This window comes from Lathyrus oleraceus, chromosome 3 (assembly GCF_024323335.1).
Source record: "Lathyrus oleraceus cultivar Zhongwan6 chromosome 3, CAAS_Psat_ZW6_1.0, whole genome shotgun sequence".
Lineage (NCBI taxonomy): Eukaryota > Viridiplantae > Streptophyta > Magnoliopsida > Fabales > Fabaceae > Lathyrus > Lathyrus oleraceus.
The window spans coordinates 207,910,341-207,928,992 of NC_066581.1; the positions used below are offsets into that span (position 1 = coordinate 207,910,341).

The following is an 18,652-nucleotide window of genomic DNA, read 5'->3' on the forward strand; positions in this document are numbered from 1 at the left end:
ACCAATCACACACTTATCACATTTTTAATCCCTAAATGAGTCATTCTGCAAATCAATTATATGCAATGTTTATCATAGTCATGTCCAAAAAAAATTATTGTGTTGGGATGTGAGGACCTTCGTTTCGACGGTACTCTATATGTTGTTTATGTAGAAATACTTTAGGGGTTGATTTTGATTTTAAACAATTTTTCCGAACTTAAATGGATCGGCCATTACGTAAATGGGATCGTGTTTCGATTTACGTAATAGTCGTGATTACGTCGGGTAAGATCGAAAGTCGTCTGATACTTTAGATAAAAGTTGGTTAGCTTTTAATTGATAAAAACAGCGAAATCGCTTTAATTAGGAAATTTTGATATTATTATAAGGCGATTGTAAAACTATTTTAGGACGTGTTTATAGATTTAGGATCCGGTTATCCGAGCGAAAGCCCGGGACCCTTTTAAGTCAAACTTTCAAATCAAAATCACTTTTCAATTGAGCTAAGAGTTTATTTCCTTAAAAAATTAGTTTACTACTTTAACGCGGTAAGCGTCGGCCATATGTGACAAATGGAAGGTATAAATTAGAGAGTAAAAATTGGTTCCAATTATGCTAATGCGGTGGTTCCTGTTTAATTAACTTTTATTTCGAGAAGAAAATATTGCCCCGTAAGTGTTACTACTAGACAATAGGAGTACTGTTAGATCGAAGTGAATCACTTATTTCTCTGAATTCAATCTTTGTTTTTATTTCCTATACGCATTACACTTTGTTCCGATTAGCCTTAGATATACAACGTAATAATAGTAATCGATAGATTGACATTGGTCTCTGTAGGATCGATAATCTTTTATATTACTTGAACATGCTTCGTATACTTATGGATACAACCCATCAGGAACCATCAACAAAAGGTTGACTATAAAATGTCAGAGATAAAATGGCATGAAAATGTTAGAAATTTTGGCTTGATGCCTTTCTCATTGCATTTGATACTATATATAATAGTGTCGGTAATTACAACTCATAATGACTAATCACAACTAATTACAGCTCTTAATGACTAATTTTCTATTCTATGAATGTAAATTATTTACAATAAATGTGTTTGACTATTTCCTGAATAACATCCCCCCTGCGGCTGGTCAAGGAGCATTAATTTGCTAACAAGAAACTGATTTCGTGGGCGTGGAACAACCTTGGTAAGAATATCTGCAACCTGCAACTGAGTACTGACGTGAAGAAGTGATATTATTCGATCATCGTAGGCGTCACGTATTGAATGACAATCAACTTCGATATGTCTGGTGCGTTCATGAAAAATAGGATTTGCAACAATTTGAATGGCACTTGTATTGTCAGCATAAAGTGAAGTTGGCTATGTTTGGGGAAATCCAAGTTCAGCCAAAAGACCACGAAGCCAAAGTATTTCTGAACAAGCAGCAGACATGGCACGATACTCTGATTCAGTAGAAGATTTAGAAACTCTTGCTTGCTTCTTACTTTTCCAAGAGATCAATGAAGAACCAAGAAACATGCACCAACCAGTAACAGATCGACGAGTATCATGACACCCTGCCCAATCAGCATCACTATAAGCACTCAATTGAAGAGAAATTCCAACGGAAAAGAATAATCTGCGGTGAGAGGTTCCCTTTAAGTAGCGAATTATACGGCGAACTGCAGCCAAATGAAGATGGCGAGGAGAATGCATGAATTGACTTACTTGTTGAACAGCAAAAGATATGTCGGGGCGAGTAATAGTCAAGTAGTTGAGGCTACCCACAAGTTGTCGATACAATAAGGGATCAGGCAAAAGATCACCATCATCATGATGATATTTAACATTAACCTCAAGAGGAGTATCTACCGGATTAGCCGATTCGAGACCGGCCATAGAAATCAAATCTTTAGCATACTTGTGTTGATGGAGAAAGATGCCCTTGGATGTAGAATGAACCTCAAGACCAAGAAAATAATGTAGATTACCCAGATCTTTCATGTGAAATGATGCTTGTAACTGTTGCTTAAGTTGTTGAATGGAAGCATGATCCGAACCAGTAATAACCATATCATCAACATACAAAAGAAGCAGAACAATACCCACAGATGTGCTATGAATAAATAAATATGAATCATACCGACTTTGAGTAAAGGAGAATCCAAGTAGAGTGGAGCGGAATTTCTCGTACCATGCTCTAGGTGCCTGTTTCAAACCATATAAGGAGCGTTTGAGCTTACACGCGCCTTTAGATGAAGAGAATAAGCGTTGAGGTGGAGTCATATAAATATCTTTTGCCAGGTCACCATGAAGAAAAGCATTCTTCACATCCATTTAATGAAGAGTCCACCCATTAGAAGCAGCTATACAGATGATCGTGCGGACAGTTGTCGTTTTGGCAACCGGTGCAAATGTCTCATCATAATCAATTCCATATTCCTGCTTGTTTCCTAACGCAACCAAACGAGCCTTGTAACGATTGAGGGACCCATCAGAATTCAATTTCACATAATACACCCATTTGCAACCTATAGGTTTTACATCAGGAGAGCAAGAGACAATATCCCATGTGAAATTCTCTTGAAGAGCTTGAAGCTCTTCATTCATTGCTTTTATCCATCGCACATCCTTAACAGCCTATGAGTAACAAGTAGGAATAAATATGCTAGAAAGTGTGGCAGTCAGAGAAGTATGTGAGGAATCATATATGTCTGGTGAATATCTATCTGGTGCATGAGATATTCGACCAGAACGCTGTGGTTCAACCGGTATAGGATCAGGTGGCGGTTCAACGTCAGGAAGGGGTGTGGGAACCTGCTGCCTATTTTGTCTAACATATACATGACCTGGTTTATAACGTTCAATAGATTGAGGCATAATAGAAAACTTAGGAAGAGTAACAATATCATTAATGGCAAGAGAAACACAGGGAAACATAAACTGATTATAAAAAAATGTCACATTTCTAGAAATGCGAAAACGATGGTTAGTGACATCATAACACACAAATCCCTTATGAGAGTGACTATATCCCATAAATGCACATTGAACAGATTGTGCTCCAAGCTTATGCCTTTCAAAAGGAGGCAAGTGAACAAAACACACACACCCAAAAGTATGTAAAGCACTATAATCAAGATGAATTTTAAAAAGACGAAAGAAAGGAGAATCAAGTTTAATAACCGTAGAAGGAAGACGATTAATCAAGAAGACAGTTGTGGAAAGAGCCTCTACCCAAAATCGGGATGGTACAGAAGCTTGGAGAAGCAACGTGCGTGTTACATCAAGCAAATGACGATTCTTACGTTCTGCCATACCATTTTGTTGAGGGGTATTGGGACAAGATCGTTGCGACAAGATGCCTTTTTGTTGAAGGTATTCCTGAAACTTATGAGACATGTACTCACCACCAGAGTCAGAGCGAAAAATTTTAAGACTTGCTTGAAATTGAGTTTCAACATATGTCAAAAATTTCTTAAACATAGAAAACACTTCAGATTTAGACCGAAGGAAATATATCCAAACAAAACGACTATAATCATCAATAAATGTGACAAAATATTTATAGTGAGAATGAGAAACTACAGGAGACATACCCCATACATCACTATGAATCATTTCAAAACAAGTGGAAGCACGATAAGCACCAAACGGAAAAGGAAGTGTTTTACTCTTAGCCAATTTGCAAACAGAACATGAAATAGAGGCATTAGAAACATTTTTATTTCCCAGCAAACCATTTTTAAATAAATGGGACAAAATAACAGAGTTTGGATGGCCTAATTTTCTATGCCAATCCTCATAAGAGTTCAAAACATTATTACAAGCAAGAGATATATGATTAGAAATAAACTGGAGTGGAAACAATCTTCCAACTTTAGGCCCCTTCGCGATCACCTTCCCCGACACCTTCTCCTGCACAAGACAACCATCATTAGAAAAGTTAACATCATAATTTTTATCTACCAATTGACCAACAGATAATAAATTAGACGCAAGTCCAGGTGATACAAGCACGTCCTGAAAATCAGAGTTTATGTCGCCAATATCAGTAATAGATAAAGTATTACCATCAGCTATTTGAATTTTCTGATTACCATGATAAGAATGTAAATTGTGCAAATGCTCTGAAGAACCTGTCATGTGATTGGATGCACCCGAATCAAGAAACCATGGGCTAGAAACATTAGAAGACTTACCCTGAATTCCCAATGCCGAAAGAGCGGAAAGTACCATTTGTTGAATCAATTCAGGTTGTATAGCACTATTGTTTGATGCCCCATTAGTGGATGGACCAACTGCATGATTTGTAGTTGCACGGAATGCCTGTATTGAACATTTTGTTGGTCGTGGAGGACGTGTGGGACACTCAGAGATAATATGACCATGTTGCTTGTAGTAATTACAAAACTTATTGCAGCTACGAGCAATATGACCAAATTGTTTGCAAGAGAAACACTGAACCTATCTCATATCACGACATTTACCTTTACTTTGAGCAGCATATGCAACCGTCATGGGCTCGGAAATGGTAGCTTCATGAGACATGGCTCCTTGAGTAATAAGACGTTGTTCCTCCCTTAGAAGTTCTCCAACACATATATCTAAAGAAGGAACAAGATTCCTATTCAGCAAGGCACCTCTGACAACCTCAAATTTTGGACGTAATTTCATGAGAAATTGATCTCGCCCACTGGTGTTGTAAACCTCTTGAACAGCCGCGAGAGAGGTCTTGGGAACATTAGCATGTATAATAGAAGAGTGTTTTGTCCAGAGATTTAAGAAACCAAATAGTATTCTTGAATAGACAAAACACCTTGTTTATAGTTGGCTATTTCTAACTCCAACTGAAAATGTTTTGCCGAATTGTCCTGGTTGTAAATGAGCTTCAAATAATTCCACATTTCTTGAGCAGTTGAAAAAGAGCGTAAATTATTGATCATCTGAGGATCAATACTCTTGAGAATCCAAGTGATGATTGGAGCATCTTTAGTTTCCCACGCATCTAAAGCAATTTTCTCCGTCAGTGCCTTAGAAACATCATCTAGATGACTCCATAATCCTTTTCCTTTAACATACATCTTGAATTGAAAATCCCATGCAAAATAGTTTTTGCCGGTAAAATGGACACAAAAATTCTTTTCATTTTCCATGGCCCTCACACGTGCAGCAAATTTATTCTAACAAGAAACAAGATTTCAAGAGCGACCCAGTGGGGTGTCGCTATTTCAGCTAAGAGAACAAGGTTCACAGGTTAGATCGAACCTTCTGATACCATGTTAGAAATTCTAGCTTGATGCCTTTCTCGTTGCATTTGATACTATATATAATAGTGTCGGTAATTACAACTCATAATGACTAATCACAACTAATTACAGCTCTTAATGACTAATTTTCTATTCTATGAATGTAAATTATTTACAATAAATGTCTTTGATTATTTCCTGAATAACAGAAAAAAGATTTTGTTATTTTCTTTTAAATGCTTGATTCATAATTTATGCATGACTATCTATGAAAAATAATATGATTCTGAATTATTTGTTTTACTCAAAATTTGATTTTTTTTCTCTCTCTATGATTTAGAGAAAACAAGTCGATGTAAGTCAGGAATAGTAAAGTCTATCTAAGTGAGAAGTGTGCAACCTCATGTTTGACCAAATAATAAGAGTAGACATGCATAATAACTAAGTAGGCTTTTGACTAGTCTTTCTAATTGCTTGATATGTTTGAAAATCATGGAAAGGATCAATGCATTATTTGTATTGAGTGAAAAATGTACTTGACCTAAAAAGCCTACCTAGTGAGGGTGAGAATCCTTTGACAAATCCCTTTAGGCCATACAATAAAAAATTATTTTGTTCTTTCAAAGATACAACCCTTAGCCAAATTTGAAAAAAAAAATATATTCACTACCTTATCTTAAGTATATGAGAGCTAGCAAAAAGCAAGGATGTCATACCCCAATTTTGTCCCTTATTCAATAAATCAATACATTCATCATGAAATTTGCATCACCTGCATACCATAACATGCATTTAATCTTGCATAATGCCTAAAACATCAACCAGAATAAAACTTCGGATTTACAAACAGACCAGTTTAATTGAGTCTCAAATGTACGTGAAATTAGCGGGTGAAAATTTTCAAAATCGAGCTTGCAGACGTCGGTATTATTAATCAATAGTTCGCTTAGTTTAACTTGGCATGCTAGTTTTATTTTTTTGGACTCCTCTTCCGGTTGTATTTTGATCATCCTGAGCTTTTTCAACTAGACATTTTTACTTCAAAATTTAGTCAAGACATGTCTGTTTTCTAGAGGTTTATTTTGCGATGATCATTTTAGCGCATTCATTTTCATTTTTTGAGTCCTTTTATTTTTATTTTTTTCTCAAAATATTCGAAATAATTAAATAAGATTAATTGTAGTTTTGTCTCGATTTTATTGTGATTATTTTAAGGTGTTTAATTTTATTTAGTTTTAACTAGTTTTAATTGATTTTGTCTCTAAAATAAATATTAAGGATACTATTGGCATTTTAAAACTTTAGTAACCCTATTTGGCCCTAGTATATATGCTTAATATTGCTGAAAGTTTTGAACAAGAGGGACCAATCGGAAAAAAAAAACATGGTGTCTCATTCTTCAATAGCATCACCTCTCTCTCACTAGTGAAATATCAAAAGGAAAAAATTTGGTTCAGTAGAAAAAACATGACAGGGGTCTTCTTCACAAAGTAAAAAAACTGGAAATTCACAAATATTCCTCTTCATTTTCACGTAATACTTTCTTTTGCTCTCACCCTTTTTTTTCATTCATCCGCTTCTTCTTCTTATGAAACCACTTCATTACTCTAAAAGCCACTTCATTTTCTTCTTTTCCATAGTCATTGAACAAAACTTCCTCATTCTTAACACTAACCACAGAAGCCCACCATGAATCAATCTACCTTCCTCAATATTCATTAGCATACCATTTCCAAACACATCTCACAACAAATAACACGCACAACTAACTAAATGGTTCCTATTGAGTACAAGAACATGAGGGGTGTTAATACCTCCCCTTTGCGTAATTGACTCCTGAACCCTGATATGGTTGCGACGATCATAATCATTGTCGTTCTTTTAGGGGTTTTATTTATATTTTCCTTTTCCCCCTTTGGGAATAAATATATTTTATCGGCGACTCTGTTTAGTCTATCCCGCGAGCTTGCGATTGCGCATTGTAAGGGTCGTGTTCTCATTTTTCGAGGTACAATAGATAGGATTCAAAAAAATAAAATGAGCATGTCAGGTCAAACTACGTGAACCATGGATTAATAATGCTAACATCTACAAATTCGATTTTGAAATTTTTTGCCCGCTAATTTTACGTACATTTGAGAATCAGTTCAACCGTATGTCTGTAAATCTGAAGAAAAAAAATCTGGTCGATATTTTAGGCATTATGCGAGATGAACTACATGGTATGCTACGTAGGTGAAACAAATGCTATGATAGATGTATCAGTTTTTTGAATGAGGGGTAAAATTGAGGTATGACAAAGGATATTGTAAAAATAAAAGTTGAGGAGAAGAAGGAAAAAGGAAATTTTTTTCAAAGAAAATTAAGTAGTAGTGACGCTCGGAAAGAAAGAAAAATGATTTGACCAAAATTTTAAAAATAAAATTAAAAAGTCAAGCATACAAAATTAAAATAAAAATAGGCACCAATAAATGATTGTAAGAAAGTGAAAATAAAGAAATAGACATATGTGAAAAAGAAATAATTTAAGCTCTCTTACCTTTAGGCTTTATGTTTTTAATCCAAAGAAAAACCAATATTTTTTATAAGTCCAACCACAATACAATCTAAAGAAAAATCTTAGTGATATGTGGCAAATGATATATATTATGATAATGCTTAGACGAAATACAAAGTACTTCATTCATTCTCTTTTATAAGCAAATTTTACTTTTTAAGTTCATTAAATAAATTATGTATTTGGATTATATATATATTTGATATATCAATTATTTAATGAATCTAAAAAGTAAAAGTTGATTATAAAAGATAATATAAGGTGTATTACTATAGTATGTTGAATATATAAGTTTATGATTGAAACACTGACCATTAAGAGATACTCAGTGAGATCATGATCATGATGAATGATAAATTTTTGAATTTGACTTATTTTAGAACAGGGGTGGCCCTGAGCACGAACTCGCGGGGTGGGAGCCCAAGGCACCATAATTTTAGGGGCACCAATTTTTTTTACACACACACACACACATATATATATATATATATATATATATATATATTATATATATATATATATATATATATATATATATATATATATATTGTTAGAATTTTTGTTTGAAAAATACTGGCTAACAAAATCATAGGGGCACTACAAAGTCAAAATTAATAAATGAATGTAATTTCCCTTAAATAAAATATAGAGTGGAATAAAATCAATTAATATATTCATAATTGCAGCAACTAAAAAGTCTAATTGGGGTACTAAAATTAAAATAATGATATAGGAAATATGAATCATTGAAAAGTCAGATTTCTAACTCTTTATTAAGACTCAAAAGTCATAGAACTTTACCTTAATTTATGAATATGTGTTCTTTCTAATTCTTAAATCTCAATCTAGTTATAATCTCTCCATCTCTCTAGAAAAGCATATATATGGTTTTACTTATTAGTCAAAAAAAAAACTTTTATAAGATGCTAATTTGTATGTTGATTTTCACTTTTCAGGATCAAGTTTGATTTGGTGTTCAAATACTTTTGGAACAAATTGATCAAATTTAAGTTGAAGGTTAAAAATCAACATCAGGTACTATTGTTTCATCTCTTTGATTGCTTGAAATATTGCATAGAAAACAATTGTCTGGTCATCTAAAACGAAAAAGAAAGAAACTAATTTAAATTGATAATAAATCTCAAAAGGGTGTTATTCATATTTTTTTTGGAAAACACCCTACAATTTCTATTTCAAATTATGCAAATCTAGGTAATTTGAACCTTTAATCTGAGAGTTTAGAGAATGAACAACTAAATAGGATTATTGAAGAGCAAGATATTTTGGTTGGAAACAATGAAAATGAAGATGATGATGAAGGTTATAATAATGAAAATGAGCATATCCCTGTTTTTATTGATAAACAACCTAACGAGTTTATTTTATTGGACATTTATGATCCAAGAACATGGAATAACCTTAGCAATGACTTAAGAGATTAATTACTAAGAAATTATCCTAAAAGAGATGTGTCAATTGTGAATGGTCCTAAAGATACTTCGGGTAGGCATTTCTCATCATCATTTCATATTCGTTATTATTCTAATGGAGAAGAGCAAGATAGAAAATTGGTTTGTTTATTCAAAATATTTGGATAGAGTTTTTTGTTTTTGTTATAAATTATTTGGTACAAGTTGTAGAATGAATCGCTTAGCAAATGAATGTTTTAATTATTGGAAACATATTTATAAAAGACTTAAAGAACATGAATCAAACGGTGCACACATGTCTTTCATGAGTAAATGAATTGACTTACAAATTAGATTTAAGAAAAATATAACAATTGATAAACATCTTCAAGAGCTTATAAGAAATGAAAAAAGGCATCGGAAGAATGTCTTACTTAGGATAGTTTATGTTACTAGATATCTAGTTGAGTAAAATTTAGCATTTCATGGGAAAAAATGAGAGGATTAATATGGAAAACAATGTAAACTTTCTTTCTCTTGTTGAAATGATTTCTTAATGGGATTCTGTCATGTAAAAACATTTTGAACTTATTAAGAATAATGAACTTTTTGTCGGCTAAGATAATGAACCAAACAAAGATTTTACTAGCTAATGTCAAGAACCAAACCGAGATTTTACAAGGACCATCTCAAGAACCTAAGAAATAAAATAAGAGAGTAACACTCTTTATAAAGAACACTTAAGCATGAAAATCAGTACAAACAAAATTCTCATAAGTATTTTTCACTCACAAGGTACTAAAGCAACTTTAGCTAAACAACATAAAAAGGAGAGAAGAAGAGTAGAAAATTAGAAAATGATAATAGAGATTCAAGTTCTGGTGTATTTTGGAATATGAAAAAAAGATTTCTTTAGACATGAAATGATTTGGATCAAAAAGGAAATTATCCATGAGCCAAATTAAATGTCATAATCGATTATACCATAGGGTTAATCGATTATGAGCTTTAAAATATGAAACTATGATTCCCAAATAGGAAACCCTACAGCATATAATGTCTTAATCTATTACAAGTGTTCCAATCAATTAGGAATTCATTTTCCTTGATCTAATTGATTAGAACACGTCCCTAATCGATTAGACAATGTAAAAACTTCCTTAATTGATTATAATATTTCTTGATCCATCCAACACAATATTTGTTACGTTTTCAATAGATTTTAAGGTGTTTTAGCAAAAAAGGAGGTTTAAAACTATTTTCATGTGTGTGTGTGTGTGTATGTGTGTGTGTGTGTGTGTATGTGTGTGTGTGTGAGAGAGAGAGACAGAGAGAGATAGAGATATATAGAGAGAGAGATGGAGAGAAAGAGTTGTATTAGTATCTTAGGGGTTACTATTATATATTTATAATACACTGATCACTCAGACACAAGACCAGATGAGCTTTCACGCTTCCTCTCTTTAATAACTCTAAATCTTCAAGATCCCTTCCTTGATTCATCATTGATTCGACACTTCATTTTGGAATTGACATCTTCTACCTAATGAAGCTTGATATGACTTATTTGATAGACACCATCATTAGAGATTGTTTGACATAGATCATCAGGGATCTCACTGAACGTCGCTTTACATTTTGTGATGTCCTTAAGATATTGGTTTTGACATATTTATCTAATAAGCAAAATAACTTGATCATCTTGATTATAATTTCATATGAAGACTTCATATCATTGTGTTGTCATCATCAAAATCATTGAGATCATCCAATTATTGTAGATATTGTAAATGCAAACACATAAGTCCAATTTCTCCCTTTTTATTGATGACAATGCATATCTCAAGGAGATGGACAAACAAAGAAGCAAAGATAAAGGATTTGAGTGATTAAAGTTCCCCTAGAAAATATACTATACCCCCCCCCTTCCCCCGAGAGTATATTTCTCCCCTTTGGTATTACCAAAAAAGAGGGAAACAAAAAGATAGGTAGATATAACAAGCACATAGACCATGTTTCAAATGAATGAGTTACCTGATAAAGATGTGAATAAACAAGCACTGAGAAAGGCATAATTAATTAGGGAATACGTCCATACTTATTCCTTTGATGGGATTGTTTGTTGGGAAGTTTGTTACTTTGGAGCCTGGCATGAATGCTCAATGTGGTTGCTTTTATCTAAGACCCCTTTTTTCTTGAATATTATAATTCATCAAACCTATAACCTTATGATGGCTTTAGATTAATAAGAACTTTTGCCCAATTTTCTTACATACTTCCTTAAAGTTTCTTACCCTTTTTTCTTTTGGGCACACACTTAAACACATAGTTGGTAGAAAAATAAGTATAATGAAGATGCGATGATTTAGAACTTATTATAAGAATAACTAGAGTTTTTCAAGTTCATCATCTACCAAGTGACTTACCTCTTACCAAATAGTATCTAAGCTTTAAAGGACTTATTCTACTTGATTCGTTATTGAACCAAACTTTATTTTATCTGAATCTCTCTAACTTGAGATGGAATTCTGGAATCTATTTATTTCTTACTGAGATTCTTTCTTCGAATATGAAGTCATTTCTCTTTAGGAAATATTTTGGAAACTTTTTTTTATTTGACAATTTGCCTTTGATACTGCAAAGCATTCCTTTTTCATATTTGTTTATGTACAACTTCATATTTTAGATTAAGGAAGCCTTTCTCTAATTGAAAAATATTTAAGCTAAGAATTACCATAAATCTCCCATCATAGACATTGTGCACCATATCAAAAAATGTTTTACACCAGAATTTATTATTAGCACTGAAGACGATATCATCGATAACAATTTGCAGAAGTAAGATGGCATGCTTGGTTTTATTGAATAATTGCATCAAAATCCCCTCTCTAATTTGTTTTAAAGAAGAAACTTGCTCAAATGTTCATACCAAGCCTGGGGGCTTGTTTAAAAAAGTATAGAGCCTTTTTCAGCTTGAAAGCATGATTAGAAAAAAAAAGTAGTTTAGAAAATTGAGAGGTTTATCAACATGCAATTCCTCTTGGATGTAATCATTCATGAATTCACTATTTACATCCATTTGGAAGAGTTTTGAAAATCAAAATGCATGAGAAAGTTAAGAGCATCCTTAAGGTATCTAATATAACTAAGTGCTCATCAAAATCTATGTTTATCTTGATTGTACCCTTTTGTAATGAGCCTTGATTTATTTCTTTAAACATTTGGTTCCAACCACTATATTAGACGAAGGTTTGGGAATGAATTCCCAAACATTTTTCTCTCAATTTGATTTAACTTATCTTAGATTGCAAGAGATCAATGTTCGTCGATGAGAGATTCATCAACTTCCTTTAGCTTAATTTTGGAAGTAAAAGTCATAAAGTTACTTACCTTTCTAAGGGAGTGCCAATTGTAACTCCCTTAAAAATATTTCTAATCACATTCTTGATTGGATGAACTTTAGCAACCCTTCATTCATTGGGAAAATTTTGATGATCTATATTTGCTTCTCAGTTTTTAGTATCTTCAGTTTTACTTTTATTCATTTCTTTATCTTGATCTTGATCTTCATCTTCTAGATATGTTTTCTCCAGGATACTTGCACATACAATAACTTCCACCTCTAAAATGGAAGGGATTAGATCAAAGATAACATGTGTGAGTTCCTATATGGTCACATTCCTTTTTATAAAAAAATTGATATATAAAAATATTGTTTCCAAGAATTAAATTAACTTGCACATAGAGAAATTACATAACATACAATATTACCTTTGTCACACAATTTACTTGATACTAAGTCAATTGTGTTGCAATCTCAAAATAGATCAATAATAGGTTGGGGGCTCTTAGTAATATCTCTCAAACCAAAGAAATTAATTTTTTTGTTTCTATAAGAAGAAACTTCTCCAATTGTATGAGTAAAATAAGAAGGATGGTCCAAATAGACGCTTTTTAATTTTCAGTTATGAAGAATATCTGCATCACAACTTGACTTTTTATCTTTGATACACAACACTTTTGGATCCTTTAATGTTAGTTAGATAAAAAAATTCTCTTTACTTTTCATTACATACATAAGATGAAGAATACATGTTTCTTGTTTTTCTTTCATGGTATTCTCTATAAAAATGTGAAGGAGATTAATGATCGCGACTTTATGAGTCGAATTTGGGATACAAACTGCAAGTGCACAGTTCTATCGCGTAGTTTTAAAAGATATCGATCCCACAGGGACTTATGAATCGATATACCGTTATCTAAGGTTACTACGTAAATCTAAGGTGAAAATGTTTGATTGTTTGGGAAAAAACTAAGAGCTAAACTAATATCTAGATTAAATATCAATAAAACGGATATCGGTATGTAGTTCGTCAAAACTAGGGAATCAAGTCTTTGTCGGCTTCTTGGTTTTAAAATGAATCGTTTCGGTTAACTTTATTGGTTAAAGGTTCTATCTCAAACTCTCGCTCTGTTGAATAAACCATGATTTTATATTAATGTTGCTGTCACTTATAATTAAGTCAAAAACCATATTTTGAAAGCAATAAAGTTGCAGAAACTCTTTTTAAGAAAATACTGACCGTTTTAAACACCCTTATCTCAAACTCTCGCTCTGTTGACTTAGGTTATATAATTAAATCCAAATGCTTAACTCTCGTCCTCACATTCAATCTTTAAAAATACTTTGTGGAAAAGGTCAGAATTTAATTAACTCTAAAACTTGCTCTCGCCCTGATCTAGAATTAATGCCTAACTTACACTGTCCAGTTAAAATCTCAAACTCTCGCTCTATTGATTTTAACTTCTTTATGTCTTTTACTTTTGTAAAAAATCTTGTTATTAAACCTGTAAGTTGAGACCGTAAAAAGATTGATTTTGATTTTAAGTTTAGATAGACCGACTCAGTCTTGATCCCTTATTCTGCTTACTTTACATACCGATACCTAGGCAAATTAGCCAGACATGCTAAACAAATAAGAATTTATATCATGCATAAACAGACTCATTCCAGGCGGATAATATAGATAAATAATAAAACAAAATATTAAATAATGATTAAAGAACCTGAATGCGTAATACAATAGTCTTGAACACTCCACCACAAGCCGGTAGGATTTGTTCTTGGATTCTTCAATTAAACAGTAAATTAAATCAAGGAAATAAAACTGGAATATAACGTAAGGTTAAATCCAGTATAAAGTTGCACAATAGTTTCCGGTGTAGAAACTATTATGCGAAAAATATCTAGAAGCTGAAACGGGAAAGGTAAATTTTGCAAGGGAAAAAGAATGTAAAGCTTGCAAAAGAAATAAATAAAATAAACAATGTTAAGTGCTGGAAAGGAAAAAATAAGCAAAAGGTGTGACAAGAAAATTTGGCAGAGCTTCGGCAATATGAGCGTGGAAAAACCGAGACTTTGAAACTTCCCCATTAGCTGCTATTTATACAGCTGCTGGTGTAACTGCTTTTCAAGGGTTTCCGTGTGCGTGGTCTCGTTCCGAGGGTTAAGCGTGCGTGGAAATAGCTTTCAACGTGGTCAGTTGAGTTCCTTGCGCCAAAAATATAGAGGACTGGTGTGACGTTCGTCACACCATGTGTGACGCTCGTCACAGGAGTGCTTTTAGTGTGACGCTCGTCACAACCCTTGTGACGCCCGTCACAGGCATAACGTGCACTTTCTTTGGGCTGGGCTTGGTCTTTGTTATTTGTTTCCTTTTTATTCCTTTTTACACCTCCTTTTCTTCCCTTTTTCACTTGTTCTTCAAAATAGACTACCTGCGACAATTAGGAAGAAAATACCACGTAATATCCCATAAAATGCAGTAAACCGAAAGTAAATGATAATATAATCTAATTGAATTAAGTCTTAAAATGTGATATAATTTCGTGTTATCAAACTCCCCCATACTTAAATCTTTGCTTGTCCTCAAGCAAAATTCAGTATAGAACTTGTTAAAAGTTTTAGCCAGATGAAATTTCAAAGCACACATCAATTCGTACTAGGTTGCAAATGGGTTTTTGTTTAGGAGGACTTTGAGTTTAATCTTGACATCAACAACTACCGTTACAACTTAGATAACCCTACCTTATGTAAATCAGTTCAAGTACCCTATGATAGCTATCCTGGTTCCTTTGGTCTTATTTTACCCGTTTTCATTCTAGCGAAATCACATTAAGCCCTTTATCTTTTCGCGCACATAGTGGAGTAACCGGTTAGTGATTATGATCCGCTTTTAGCTAGAAGTTCTGGTACATAAGTCGGATAACTTCATTATTCAGTCCATTGCAAATTGCGGGGGATCGAACCGTAGTCCGCCCTACCAAGTTCAGTACCAGATTCTTACTGAACCAACTCATAATGGATCTTTCGTATTGTGCTTTTGCATGATCTGCAACCTTTAGATTAAATGATCTGGTAAGGATCACCTAATTTACTTAGTGCATTTCTTGATATATTCATATATTTTATGTTACTTTGGGGATCATTCACTTATATTCATCGGCTCTCCACGTAGTTTGCTATTAAGACGGTGCTGACTTCTGTATAAACTACTTGGGGTTGCCATAGAACTAAAAGTTCAAGGAATCGGTATAATAGGTACTTATCCTGATCTAACATATTGAGGTTCTCAGAGCGTTGTTATGGTAATGATTTTGTTTTGATTTCACTCAAGTTTTATAAAGTAAGCAACCTTTATACTTATTGGGTGTGTTAAAAAAAAAATTTTTGTTATGGCTCAAGAAAATCGAGGGGAATAGATAATAGAAATATTTCACACTAGGGGCTTAACTTAGAATTATAAATATTTTTTTTTTTTTTTTTTGAAACAAAATATTAAATAATAAGGAAGGGAAATAACGATGAAAGGGAAAATAACATACTTGAAGAATGGAAATAGGAAGAATAACGATGAAAGGGAAAATAACATACTTGAAGAATGGAAATAGGAAGAATATTGTTTCCCCCCCATACTTGAACTAAACATTGTCCTCAATGTTTTAAGGGAAAGAAATACAAAATGGAAATGCAAAGAAAATAACAACTAAGGCTGCCTTCCGCCTCTGGTTCTAGGACCTGGTGATCTTTGACGTATGCCTAAGTTGTCGAACCTGCTGAACAATTCAGTAAACCGCTGGTCGGTTATGGCATTCCGGGCATCCTGTTGCTGTTGCATTTGACGCATCATCTGCATCATCTCTGCATTCTGTGCCTGCATACCATCGATAGCATCCATAATGTCGTCGTTGGTTGCAGGCCTTCTTCGTCGACGACGTTGGGAGGATGGGCCAGTTGCATTACCGGAAGGGTTGAGCGGGGCTGAATGTTGTGTAGGAGGATGATCACCTTGTTCCATTTCTTCAAACTCATCTGTTTGTGGGTTTGTTTGTAAAGGCTCGGTGGTTTCAGGAGCGTTTAAATCATAGAGGTGGCGGTCGGGGTTTGTGACATCAGTTAGGGCGATATTTGGTAGAACAACGCTTGGGACAGCCTGGTTGTTCACCATAAGATAATATCCTCCGCCTACTCTGTTTTTAATCAGGCGGCTGGAGCGGCAATAGCTGATATCCATAGACAGGGGAGGTAGGGATTCTAAAGTTTGGAGTTTATCCCCTAGGTTCAGGCCAAGTGCTATGGATGTTATTAATCCACCAATTATAAAGGGTTGCCGGCCTCTAGCACATAAGGTACGGATGTGATGAAAGAGAAAAGAGGCGGCGTTTACCTGAGTATCCGGTTCGAAGACGCATTGGAGGAAAAATAGCTCCTTTGAGTTGACCTTGCTGTTGTTTGGTCTTCCAAAAATTGTGTTTTGCAAGATGCGGATGAAGTACCGGATAGTGGGGTTATGTATATGGGAGAGAAGGAGTTCTTCCCAGTTGTAGGTATCTATACCGGTAATTTTCTTAAAAAGGCCAAAAACGCCAACTGTGTTCCAGTTTGAGTTTGGAGGGATTCTGGGGTGTACCTGACCTTCTATGGGAAATTGTAACATGGTACTCAATTGGTTTTGGGTTAAGGAGTACTCGGTGTTGAACATACGGAAGGTTGCGGTACCGGTTAAAAATTCGTCTTCACCGGCGGGAGTGGTGTAGTCGTATGAACTTAAGAATTCTAAGGTTAGGGATGGGTAGGTGGGTTGATTATGAGTGCAAAGGAAGGTTAAGTCGGCTAGGCGGAGCATCCATTCGATACCTTGGAGTAATCCTAATTGTTGTAAACAAGTTAAATCGGGGTACCTGGTGGAAGCGACGCCTCGCTGTTGGAAACGTTCGAATTGCTCTTTCTGGTAGTTGTCATCTCCGGATCGGAAGATGATATTTCCGAAATTTTGATTTCCCGCCATTGTGATGAATTTTTGAAGGGGTGATTTGGAAAGAAAAAGAAGTGTAGTTGATAGGAGAGAATTGTTTTGTGGTGAATGAAGGAAGTTTTGGTAGGTATTTATAGGAGAAGGGTTGGAAGATAGAAAGAAAAAGTGGTTGAAGAGTAATTAAGTGTGGTTAAATGAAAAGTGAGTGGGGAAGGTAAAAAAATTAAAGGTGTAACGTTCGTCTCCAACGGCTCCCTAACGTTCACATGTCTGAAGGGCGTTACGCTCGTCACAAGGGTGTGACGGTCGTAACAGGAGTTATGCGTGCCGTTCGTCGTGGAGTGTGTGACGCTCGTCACACATTTCTTTTTGGCAGGGCATTCAGCAGCGCTTCACATAATTAATCTGGAGATGAATTTATTTTGATTATTTTGTTTTATTTGGTTTTTAGATTGTTCTATTTAATTTAGCTAATTAATTTGTGTTGCATGCTATTCTATTTCTCATAATAGTAATTCATTCTGAGTAACAGTAGAACAGTAGAGAACATAGCCATTGCATAAATTAAATAAATAAAAGCTTTAATAAAATTAACATAATGTAATACAGGAAGGGAAAACAATGAAATGAAAGGAAAATAAATGCGAGCATGAATTCAAATAACATTAATGAAAAATCTAGCCTAAAACTAAATAACTTAGAAAGAAATAACTAAATTCCATCTATCTTCGGATCTCTGGCCGGAGGAGCAAAAGAGTTAACACGATGCCGTAACATACGTAACTGACTTGCCGTGCTGCTCATGTATTCTAGGATTTCATGTCTCAAGTTGTGGAAATCTTCCCTAAGGGCGTCTTGTTCTGACATCAAAGCTTCAATGACGGTTTTAATATCTGTTCCTGGCATATGATGTCGGAGATCAGGCATGGCTGATTCTTCGGTCAGGACAGGCTGAGGAGGAGGATCAATATCATAGTAGCCGGAAGGTGTCTGAGGGTCAGATTCAGCCTGAGAGATATGGTCAACATAGTGCTCATAGTCATCACAAATCTCATAGTCCTGGATGGATTCAGTGGATCCAGCAGGAGTTGGGGTTTCATTCAGGTTATAGAGCCAGTTCCTTTGGTTATGAACACTAG

The 18,652-nt window shown here is 34.3% G+C and overlaps 1 protein-coding gene across 1 annotated transcript; it reads right to left on the reverse strand.

Moving 5' to 3' along the window:
- Positions 1-1,363: 1,363 nt before the first annotated feature.
- On the reverse strand, positions 1,364-2,320 carry LOC127130452 (uncharacterized mitochondrial protein AtMg00810-like). Its single transcript, XM_051059459.1, has one exon. The coding sequence runs from the start codon at positions 2,318-2,320 to the stop codon at positions 1,364-1,366; it is 957 nt and encodes a 318-aa protein (XP_050915416.1).
- Between the last annotated feature and the right edge of the window lie 16,332 nt (positions 2,321-18,652).